This window comes from Urocitellus parryii, chromosome 6 (assembly GCF_045843805.1).
Source record: "Urocitellus parryii isolate mUroPar1 chromosome 6, mUroPar1.hap1, whole genome shotgun sequence".
Lineage (NCBI taxonomy): Eukaryota > Metazoa > Chordata > Mammalia > Rodentia > Sciuridae > Urocitellus > Urocitellus parryii.
This window is the reverse complement of record NC_135536.1, coordinates 27,311,018-27,323,428: the sequence shown is the minus strand read 5'-3', so window position 1 is coordinate 27,323,428 and position 12,411 is coordinate 27,311,018. Positions and strand designations below refer to the sequence as shown.

Here is a 12,411-nt window from a genome sequence, read left to right as displayed (position 1 = left end):
AGAGGATGGAAGAGGGAGCCAACCTGGGCCCAGGGCCTAGGGCCAGGAGATCTTAGGTGAGATGAAGCCTGTGAGGATGAGGGCTAGGTTGGAGTTGCAGAGAGGAGGAGAGGGCTAGAGAGTTTGGGGACCCTGGAATCACCTCTCCTCAGGCAGCTGCCTATTCACCATGGAGCCAAGGAGTATGCCTTCCTGCTTTTCTTTTCCTGCTAACATGCAGGGCTTTCCCCCAAAGCACAGCAGCCCTGAGGGACTTGAACTTCCACATGGGAAGGAGCCCATCCTAGGCCCTCAGGACTTTCCCTTTTTCTCTGGGACCTGGAAGTAAATGTCGGTCAGCAGGTACTTTGGACTCATGGGCCCATATGGGGCTGAAATAAAACTCGTAAGCATTTCAGATGTCGCTGTCCTGGGGGAGGCTTGTGGGAGAAGGCAGAAGCCCTCTGCTCCTTTCTCTTCTCCCTCCACAGTTTCTCTGTCCTCAAAGGGAGAGTGTGGGGGTGGGGCGCGCCTGGGCCCCAGATTGCAGCTGGCCCAGGGAAGGGAAGGCCGCAAGCCAGCATGATCCTCATTTCCAATGGGCCTCGAGGGGCGCTCTCTTTCAGGGGTGTAGGGACCACTGGGAACCTAAAACTCTGCCTCTCTCCATCGCCCCACTCTTGCCTCTTCTCACCTATTCACTGGTGCACCGCCCCCTGCCCCCCGCCCCCCAGCTTTGCTGGAGATGGGAATCATCTGTGGTGCTGTAAAAAGCCAAGTTCTCAGACCCACTCCCAGACCCACTAGTCAGTGTCTCCACAGGAAGAGCCCGGAAGCAAGTAACTCAGGTGATTTCTGTTGAGGAAGTTTTGGCAAAAGCTGCCTGCCTATCCCCACCCACACACGCACACCTGCGGTTGGTTCCGGGACATTCTAGGCCCTTGGTGGCTCAGAATCCTGGTGTAGTTTCATGAGAAGCTCTGCCCTACCCCCGGCTCTGGGCTGGTGCCTTCTCGTAATATCTCGACTCTACTGAAGAATGATTTCCTCAGAAAGGCCACCCTTGTCCCCTCACTAGCCAAATCACACTCCTGGTTCATCCTCTCCCACCACTCGTGCGTTTTCTCCTTAGCATTTGTCTCATGGTCTGTGTCCAGGGAATACTGGGTATTTTTTATGTGAATGAATGAGTGGAAAATGATGTTGGAAGAGGAAGGATTAGGTTGAGTGTTGCTTTAACAAAAACAAAAACAGAGAGCTGGGCTCTGTGATCCCAGTAGCTTGGGAGACTGAGACAGGAGGATCATTGAGTTAAAAGCCAGTCTCAGCAAATTAGCGAGGCTCTAACAACTCAGCAAGACTCTATCTCTAAAATGCAAATCAAAACCACCCTAAGATACCATCTCACTCCAGTAAGATTGGCAGCCATTATGAAGTCAAACAACAACAAGTGCTGGCGAGGATGTGGGGAAAAGGGTACTCTTTCTTGTACATTGCTGGTGGGACTGCAAACTAGTGCGGCCAATTTGGAAAGCAGTTTGGAGATTCCTGGGAAAGCTGGGAATGGATCCACCATTTGACCCAGCCATTGCCCTTCTCGGACTATTCCCTGAAGACCTTAAAAGAGCTTACTACAGGGATACTGCCACATCGATGTTCATAGCGGCACAATTCACAATTGCTAGACTGTGGAACCAACCCAGATGCCCTTCAATAGATGAATGGATAAAAAAAATGTGGCATTTATACACCATGGAATATTACACAGCACTAAAAAATGTCAAAATCATGGATTTTGCAGGGAAATGGATGGCACTAGAGCAGATTATGCTTAGTGAAGCTAGCCAATCCCTAAAAAACAAATACCAAATGTCTTCTTTGATACAATGAGAACAACCAAGAACAGAGCAGGGAGGAAGAGCAGGAAGATAAGATCAGCATTAAACAGATACACTAGGTGGGAGGGAAAGGGAGAGAAAAGGGAAATTGCATGGTAATGGAGGGAGACCCTCGTTGTTATATAAAATCACACATAAGAGGTTGCGAGGGGAACGGGTAAATAAACAAGGAGAGAAATGAAATACAGTAGATGGGGTAGAGAGAGAAGATGGGAAGGGAGGGGAGGGAGGATAGTAGAGGATAGGAAAGATAGCAGAATACAACAGTTACTAATATGGAATTATGTAAAAATGTGGTTGTGTAACAGATGAGATTCTGCAATCTGTATTTGGGGTAAAAATGGGAGTTCATAACCAACTTGAATCTAATGTATGAAACATATGTCAAGAGCTTTGTAATGTTTTGAACAACCAATTAAAAAAAAAGGAAAAAAAAGACTCTATCTCTAAATTAAATATATATATATATATATATATATATATATATATATATATATATATATATTATAAAGGTCTGGGCATATTACAGGGACCCAGCCACATCAATGTTTATAGCAGCACAATTCACAATAGCTAAATTGTAGAACCAACCTAGATGCCCTTCAGTAGATGAATGGATAGGGAAACCTTGATATATATACACAATGGAACATTACTCAGCATTAAAAGAGAATAAAATCATGGCATTTGCAGACAAATGGATGGAGTTGGAGAAGATAATGCTAAATGAAGTAAACCAATTCCCAAAAAAAAAAAAAAAAAAAAACAAAGCTAAATGTTTTCTCTGATATTGGATGCTGATCCATCATGGGGGTAGGGAGGAAGCATGGGAGGAATGGAGGAACTTTAGATAGGGCAAAGGGGAGGGAGGGGAAGGAAGGGAGTATAGGGGGAGGAAAGATGGTGGAATGGGATGGACATCATTACCCTAGGTACATGTATGAAGACACGAATGATGTGACTGTACTTTGTGAACAACCAGAGATGTGAAAAATTGTGCTCTATATGTACATTATGGATTGAAGTGCATTCTGCTGTCCTGTATAAAAAGTTAGAGTAAATAAATAAATTTTGTGAAAAGGGGGGTACTGGGGATGTGGCTCAGTGGTTGAGTGTCCCTGGGTTCAATCCCCAGTGCCAAAAAAACAACTACAAAAAAAAAATGAGTGATTTTTTTATTAATCTCCCAAGTAAAACTTGAACATATCAACTAAAAAATCAAGGCAGATGGGCCCACCAAATAAATGTATTTATGAGCACAGTGGGTCAAATTCCTTCCAAAAACATGTATCTGATATGGCATAAAATGCCGCATTACAGACCTGCAGATGCAGAAGTGCTAATACGATCCGTGTCTTTTATGGCGCTCACATTCTGGCATTGATGACAGATATGAGCCATGCTGTACATGATTTCACAATTATAATTCTGATAACTGCAGTGAAAGAGTTCCAGAGACCTGTAAGAGCCTCGAGGAGATTGGCCATGGTTGTAGGGTATTTCTGAGACATGTAACTGAAGGCCCTCGGCACAGAGAACCAGTGACGCTCTGTCCAGCTTCCTGTCAGAGTTGGTGTGAGCAGAGGTGCTGTGTGATGGTTTGTCATCCTCAGCACAGCTGACATTTTGGACCAGGTAATTTTTTGCTTGGGTGCTTTCCTGTGTCCTGCAAGATGCTTGGTAGCATTCCTGGCCTCTTCTCGCCAGCTGCTGGGAGGGAGGACCACAGATGTCTTGACAGTGCCACACGACCATGGTGGGTGCAATGACGGTGAGTTCCACCGCTCCGCATGAAATACAGTGTCTGTAAAACGTGTCGTCTTTTGATTTACCTAAGTCAACACCAGGAACTTAATGTTTTCACTCACCAAACAACCATTTATCAAGTAGCTCTCATGTGGCAGACCCTGGAGACGCAGCAGTGACCCACACTTGTGCTTTCTTAAAGCTACATTCCAACGGGGAGAAATGGACACTAAAGCTTGACTTGTGTAACGTTCAGGAAAAGGGTATCCCTGGGTCACAGACGTCCTCTCTGATCAGATGACATTTGAACACAGTCTTGAAAGAAGCCCAGGAATGAACTGCTTGAGAGGAAACACCACGAGCAAGAGGCAGAGCCCTGAGTTGGCTGGACTTGGCCTCGCCTTCCCGTCCGCAGGTCTGACCCAGCTCCTTTGTGTTTCAGAGGGGCCTCCGCAGAAGGGCAGCTGAACGGACTCCAGAGCAGCCTTAACTCTGCAGCCTTTATGCCCATCACCAGCTCCACAGGTCAGTGACCAGCAGGCCTTCAGTAGGTGGGGTGGCAGGAAGGTGGCAGGAAGGTGGCAGCTTGGCATCTTCTCTCTTTTGCTTCTGACCGGAGCTGCAGTTTCAAATAACCAAATGCCCAGACTCTGCGAGCACTGGGACGAGCATTTTTGTTACGTCCTCCTTTTAAATAATGCAACAGCCTAGATAGACATTTTTTGCCTGTCTGGTAGAATGCTATCAGATTTGCAGCATTTAGCAAAAACGCCCTGTATTTGACTGTTAATATTTCCACATGTATCTCTCACTTAATCCTCACAACAGTCCATGAGGTGGACCTTCTTGTCCCCTGACCACGGGAAACCTGAGGCTCAGAGAGTTTGTGGACTTGAGGGAGGTTACGCGTGGATCCAGAGCCTAGGTGTAAGCTAAGCAGTGGAGGCCCAGGGTTAGTGTTGTATGAACAATAATTCATAAAAAACACACTAAATAATCAGAAAATTGAATGAAATCACTTTGATTCAATTTGATGACTATTGATTATTGAGCTCCTACTATGGAGAAGGTAACTTGCTGGGCCCTGAGGTACTCACAGGGTGTAGGGTACAGTGTCCACTCTGGGAACCACAGACTCAGAGAGATGGAAACGTCCTCAGGGAGTGTGCTGCAGGTAACCTCCTGGGTCTTTATGGGTACTAGGGACATCTGGAATAACAGACAACTTTGAGCGTTTGCCGTGTGTCCAGCTCAGCTGGGAATGCTTTACAGGTCTTACGTCATTTGTTCACTGAACAGGGATGTGATGTAGGAACTGTATTCCCCATTTTATGACCAAAGAAACAAAGGGACGGAATATGTCTAGAGGGATGAAATATGTCTAAAGTTACACTAATAACTTTAGTGGCTGGGCAGTATTGGGACCCACATCTTTTGGGAGACTTGAATGTGGACAACTCAGCCAGGAGAGGAATGGAGATCCAAGAAGAGGCGGAAGTGTGTGCAGAGGCCCAGGGTTCCCTCCCGTCAGCATGGCTAGGGACGCAGGCATGAGTTGGCGGTGGCAAGAGAAGGCTATGAAGTGGCAGAGTCCGTTAGGAGCCAAGTACAGAGCCGTTGCCCTGGCAGCGATGAGGAGCCCTGGAGGAGTTCAGGGAGGGGCTGGGGAGTGTGAGTGAGGGGTTGACATAACCTTAAAGTGACCACAACATCTCTGAGAAGCTCGGCTGCTTGGCTGTATCATAGGGATAATTAAATAACCCTCCTAGGCTTATTGTGAGGATTAAATGAAGTGCTATACATGGAAGGCCCTATACCTACACCCAGGTCAGGTAATATTAATATGATGATAAGAGTATAAGGATTTGTTCTCCCTTTAAAATTTTAAACCTGAATATAAGAAATATTTGATAGGTATGTACTCATGACCCTCCCCAAAGAATTGCTAGAACATGGTAGTGGGTTTTTGTTGTTATTTGTTGGTTGATTGGTTTTTGTGGTGCTGGGGTGGAGCCCAGGCCTCGTGTCTGCTAGGCAAGCGCTCTACCCCTCAGTTACATCTCCAGCCTTTAGAACGCGGCACTCATTTTTAAGGAAGTAAAATTTCCACCAGGAATTGAAACGGAAGAAAAGTGCTGGCTATGAGAATCATGGGCGAGTTTGAAGGTGTTCCTGAGACAAAGGCTCTAAGAGCCCCTTCCACTCTCCAAATTTGCTTAAACTAGAGAAGTTGACTGTGCTTGGCAGCTCCAGGAGACCCGGAGGACTTGATGTGTACGCCGTTTAGTTGACAAGAATTGAGCTGAACCACTGCGTGCCCTCTGGCCCAGGAAGTTAGAAATGTGAGAGGTCATGTGAGTCAGGCTTGCAGCATCTTGACCATAAATTAGGTCTACTTAACCTTGGTGACCTTACCTAGTAGGTTTTGGCCTAGTCTACTGAATTTGGTATTAGCGTAAAACCGTGGAGCAAAGAGAAGTCATACTTCTCCCTGGCCTCTAAGATTGACCTTTGCCCCTATCCACCTGACAGTAACAAGCAGATTATTATTCTTACCTTGTTTAGGATGCCAGTTACTGATTGCTTTTGTCAGCTGATGACTCTGGGCCTCTAAATGCCCTTGGATTTGTTCTCTTCTTTGACTTCCCTGGTGTTCTTGACCAAGAAGTGTTAAAAGAAGCACTAATGATCATGACACAGTGAGGGTCAGGTGTTTCCCATACCTCCCATGGCATCTAGCCTTCACAGTGTCAGTGACTAACTCTGGTGTGGTCATTCATACCATTAGCAAGTAACCGGCACATCATTGTCCAGTTGCAGATCCTGTGTCTTCTGGTTTGGTTAGATTTCACCAACTATTCTAGAGGTTCCAAAGGTGGCCTATGAGAAGTCTAGGTTACCAGTAGCTACATTTTTTTTTTAAACTTAGAAGAAGGGAGAACAGCCCCCATGAGAAGACAGGAAGGGACTTTGGAAGTCTGTACCTGTACAGGAATCCCTGAACTGTCTTCAAAAGATAGTTAGCCCCAGTCTCATCCAGTAGACTCAGTTGGTTAAGCATGGTGCTAACAAGCCCATGGCTATAGCAGGTTTTGTTTCCTGGCGCTTGACCCTTCCCCTCCATATGGCTAGCCAGGCTTGATGTGTGACTGGTTCCTCAGGCTATCTGAATAAGGCAGTAGCTCATCCCAGGCACTATTGAAAAACAACTCCCAACTGACGTGGGCTCTTTACGTTCTGTTTATTGCAAACATTAAATGAGGTAGTGAATGTGGATGCGCCCAGCAGAGTGCCTGGAATACTCCATGCAGGTTACTTTTCCTTGACTTCCTTACCTTCCGCTAAATATTCTAATTTTGCTGTGGAAGGGAAGGGGTAAAGTCAGCAAATTTAGAAATTTGAGAAGGAAGCTGGAGTGAGGGCTCTTGGCCCAAAGCCAAGTCCTTGGCTTTCCTTCTTTATAACCATGGCATTCTTCTGGAGTTCTGAAGTGCTAATAGTGAACAAAAATAGAAGACAGCCACAGATTAGATAACTGACATTTCTCTCATGCTGATTTGGTAATGTCAGCCACCATTATTGTAGGATCCGAAGCCAGACCAGCTGCCCTCATCCCTGCCCCTTAGCTTCTGCCTGCGGAGGTCCCTCCCATCCTGGACTGTGCCCCCACCTCTTATTTTTAAGCTCTTATTGGTCAGTATTTTGTGCAAGGAACCTAATAGGCTCTTGAAAATCAGTGATGGATTTCATTGACGAGAAGTAAGAAGCAGCGTCCTGTTAAATGTTCATTGTTTCGAGCCCTAAATGTGCCATAGCTTCGTGCTCTTTGTATGGACGAAGGGCAGCGGCACCTAGCGAGCCTGCCTGCCCACTTCCCCGTTGTCCCCTGAGGCAACAAGAGAAAGGAACTTACTTTAATATACAATATAAAGCAAAGCCAGCAAAGCTTAAGCCTGAAGGATCTAAAAGTTACTTTAACTTTCAAGTGAAATTATGTGCCCGGCAGCTCTCATTAGAATGACATATTTTTATTATCAGATTCTTACTCTTTTCACTATATATTATATAGTTGGTGGAGCAGCTAGTGGATCTGAGTATAAGAAGTTAAAATTTAAAAAAATTTTTTAAAAAACCCTGCAATGACAAGCCTACATCCTGTGCCTTTTATTGCTCCCTAGATGTTCCTCTCTCCCCAGGGCCAGGGCCCAGGAATTTGGGTCGATGACCCACTCGTGCTGTTAGAAAGCAAAAGAGAGACCACAGCTCTGGTGTTTGGCAGGAAGTGGGGTGGCAGCATCTGTGAGAATGATGATCCCCATAACCTACTTTTAGATTTTACTTCTTGTCCTTTGGGCCAAGATCAAATATACTGTTAAGTAGGGATTTTTTTTTTTCCATTTTTTCAGGATCTTTGGAAGCTCCCCAAGTTATTTTCGCCAGATCCAAACCCTTGCCCACACAATCTGGAGCCCTTGCTACAGGTATAGGACAGAGAAAAACAAAGTCGGTGAAGTCAGGGCCAATTTAAGGTAATAGTAAGAATAACAGCGTATTTTAATCATTATCACGTTCTGACTTTATGGAAGAGACTCAGCAGCTGTCAAAAGAAGTGTTAGCTTCTCAAAGTGACAGTGACGAAGATGGTGATGTAGCTCACTGGTAGAGCATGCGCTTAGTACGTATGATGCCCTGGGTTCCATCCCCCGCACCTCCAAAAGAAGAAAAATGACAGTGAAGTTGGGACTTAATAAAACCAAAGCTCAGAACTCTCCAAAACCATAGGTCAAAGTTTAGATACAAATAGCTTGCTCCTATAATGATGTACCAGTAGGTGGCGCACTGGCAGTAAGAAATTTCTCTACTATCACTAGAGATTTTTTTTTTTTTTAACATGGGGTCTTTGAGTTAAAGAAAGAAACTAAAGCCATACTCTAGTTATCACAGGTAAAATGATGTAACTGAATACATTGGGAAACATGATCTTTTGAAGGTCAAGTTGCAATCGTCTCGATAGAGAATGGATATTTATTAAAGAAGGCTTTGAGACTAAAGTTAGGTAGTTTGTGAACTGGACTTTCAGATAATGGGAGATAGGAGAGAACAAAAAATTTTCTTTAACATCTTGGTAAGGTTGATAAATTATGCTTTTTGCTGAGTTATTTTAAATAACATATGCTATAATTGGCAGCAAAACAAACTGTAAGCCCCATCCTACACCCATCCAAAAAAAACTCATACATCGAAGAAGTTGTCAAACTTGATCTTGTGAAGCTGTATCCACACTTCACTAATGCTGCCCTCAGTATTTTCTTTCCAGCTGTGGGCTTCAAAACTTTCTAGAAAATTCTATGAAAACTCAAGGCTCTGATGATTCCTCTGCTCTTTGCACTCCCCTACACACAAAATATTAATGGCACACATGCTTTGAGCTTAATATTCTCCTTACCTCTTGGGGAATATTTATATACTTATTTGAGAAGCATTATTCATTAAAATACCCCAGGAGAGCAAAGGAAAGAGGAAAATTATTTACCCACCACAGGGTTCATTTACATTGGATCAGAAAACTTCAAATATCTTTCCCCAGCCCATCTGAACTCTTTCCAGAAAGGAATGAGAAGAGAGACGGGAACACCAAATCCATGGCTTGATTATCTACCAGAAGGTACCAGAGAAACTGAAGATAGCCTATAGTGATACTTAGCCAGTGGTCCTTTAATACTGATACTTAGCAGCCTGTCCGATGATGAACAACTCAAGATATAGAAAACTAAAGTGAGAAGGTCAATATTTCCTTCAGGAGACTGGCAGCCAGAAAAATGAATGTGACATCAAGCTCCAAACCAAACTGATGGCCTGCCAAGAAGTACTCATGTCCATCTGCTTCCAATGCTGTGAGACTTGGACCAGCCACAGTTTAATATCTCTTTTCTTGAACCTCTCTCATGAATATCTCTTACAGTCCACCCCGAACAGTACCTGGCAATGTAGGATCTTTGCAAAGAAGCCTGGGGAAAGAGCCTCTCTCTCAACTTGGATACCTCAGTAGCAAGCACAGCCCTCTGAGCCTGCGCTGTGCATAGCTGTGCTGCTGAGGCTGGGCCTTGGATTGGCTGAGGTGGGGAGACAACAAGCCACAGCACGTGGGTGCACAGGGCAGAGCAGAGGCCAGAGCACCCCAGAAGCCAGCCTCCCATGGCCCAGAGTCACTACTGGGAGGCCCCCACAGCAGGCCCATGACCCTGGCGTGTGGCAGATAGCAATGGGCTGACTCTCCTGGGGAGTTAGGTGGCTTACAGAGTGAGGAGGCAGACCCCAAGAGGCCATAGCCTATCACCTGAGGCGTGCTTGCTTTTTGTCCTGAACACAGTGTAGATGACAGAGGTGAGTTTCAGCCATAATCATAAACGAGTATCTTTGCCAGTTATGACAGTCCTAGAACCTTCTTTTAAATGGGTTTAGGGAGGTGGATGGGTTAGATTAAAGGATTTGCAGTGTGTTTGCCTAACCGCCGTGAATACTGAGAAAACATGGCTTGTCCGTATCAGAGAACCAAGGGCACAGTGCCGAAGGATATTAGGAACTAAAGCCTGTCTGAGACCCTGTGTGCTGCCCCAGGCAAGTGTCGCATTTAATGCAGACCTGATTCTGTTTACTTGGGATCTATATTTGTCTTACTGCATTAGGTTAGCTCTATAAACTACATATATATGCCCATTTTCTGAACTGTATTCTTGATGATTTACCAACTGGGGAGGGGCTGTCCCACACAGAGCTAGTTCATTCCTGGAGATACTAACAACTGGCCATGAACACGGGCTTTATATGAAACAAGCCAATCCCAAGTCGGTACACCCAGCCACCTCTTTATTTATTTCTCCCACACCAGGCAAAGTTTCTCCTGCCCTCGTCATCCCATGGCTGGGCAGCTTGAGACCACCCTGGAATTCCAGAGCCCACTGGAATTATTCCAATGAGCCCATCCTAACCTGTTTGCCTGCCATGTCTTATATTACCCAGTGAAGACTCTGGCCAAGACCCTCCCCTCACTCTGTCTTCTGTCTTTTGACCAACACTGATTTCCTGTGACCAGTGACCATGTGGCATGCAGTGTGACCTCCTCTCTAGGACTTTTGAGTGTAATCAACTTCTTTCCGAGCTTCTTTCTTTTTTCTTCCTATAACCACACCGACTTCTCCCTACCACATCCAACATGCACATAATTAAAACAAACATCAATAGGAAGAATATCTTTAATTTTCATTACCAGGAACCGGCAAAAATACACACACACACACACACACACACACACACACACACACGTATGAATTAGGTTCATGTCACCCAGTTCTAAGCAACTGTCATAGCGCTTCATTATAGGCTGGTTACGCAAGTGATGTTTTAACAATGTGTGTTTTGCTAGCCTTGATCTGGCTGCAGCCACACAAGAAGGATGTAGATCTTTCTACATGGCAAAGTCACCTGGCTGCCAGCCATTGACATTTCATGCTTTCCTGTCCTGAGGCCTCCTTCATTTCATTTAGTAAACTGTTTCTAGATCTGGCAACAAATCTCCAGTGTAGCTGAACTACTTGGTTGTGAGTTGGGGAGAAGACACCCTGGCTTTCAGTTTGTGGGGAGGGGACTTCCAAGAACCCACCCAAAGGAGATTCGTATGCCTTAAAGAAAACCAAGGAACTCTGTTTCTGAAATGGATTAAGAAATAGGCTACTGAGAAAGATAACATCTGAAAATTGATATTGTCTCTTGCTGAGCTGGCGAAATCCCAAGAGAAGAGTGATGAATCTTCGATTGTTAACAATTACTACTTTGTTATAAAGAGAGGAGGCTGTGCAGTGGCCGCTTTCTCAAATTACACTTACACTACAGAAGCACACACACCTCCTGGAAAAAAATGCCTGGCACCTGGATTGTTGGACTCGTACCTACCGCCGCATCTTGTAGCAGAGTTGTGTGGTCCTGTATAATATCCGCTCATTTTGAGTGAAGGAAGAGCCAGTCCTATCTTGTAGCCCTGAACTGTGCAAGTAACCCAGGTTACATTGCCCTCTTGGTGAGTCTTTATATGTCTCAATCCAGGTCATCAGTGCATCCTCTGGGCTGTGCATCCCATGACTCACACACCTTCCTGCTAGTTTCATGGGATACTTGTTATAGCCACATACCTTTGCTTTACTGTCCTTGTGTCCTCAGGACATAATTCTTCCTGAATATTCTGAAGAAAGAAAATGGCATGCTAAGCCATGCCTGCCTTTGGAAAAAGCAAGCTTTACACATGGAAATATTTACAACTCTGCCTACCTGATCTGTAGAGTTTGCACTGAGCCCAAGGAGTGTAGGTGTTTAATTGCAGGGCTTAGGGAAGGATGACTTGAAGTATATATTGCCCTGTTGACATGATCGGCACTGATATTTATCCTTTAATCTTTCAAATTATAAAGAAGAGATTCAGTCTCCTTCAAGTTCTCAGACTGAAGAGCATCACTAGTAAAACTGAAACAATAGTCTCTTATTCTTTTCTGTTCTCATCTTTCAAACATGTAGGTATTTCCAATCACCACCGTAGGTATCAAGGGGCTCTCTGCTCTTGAAACCTAAGTCTGGGTAATCAAGTTATCTGACTCCAGAGAGGAGCAGCTTGAATGTGTGAATTACCCCCATAGCTACATCAATAAAGCATAACCCATGTCCCCAGCATGATATGGGCTGTAAGTTGGGAAATCAACCCAGTTATAGGAGGAAGTGAAGAAGAAAGTCATCCAGGTGG

General features: G+C 44.9%; 1 protein-coding gene across 1 annotated transcript in view; it reads left to right on the top strand.

The window, feature by feature from the left end:
* Nucleotides 1-12,411, top strand: part of Ttll5 (tubulin tyrosine ligase like 5) — a 260,147-nt gene that overhangs the window by 217,671 nt on the left and 30,065 nt on the right. The window contains exon 33 of the mRNA XM_026401550.2: nt 4,066-4,148. Within this exon, the coding sequence (XP_026257335.1) occupies nt 4,066-4,148 (83 nt within the window). The remainder of the gene's footprint in view (nt 1-4,065; nt 4,149-12,411) is intronic.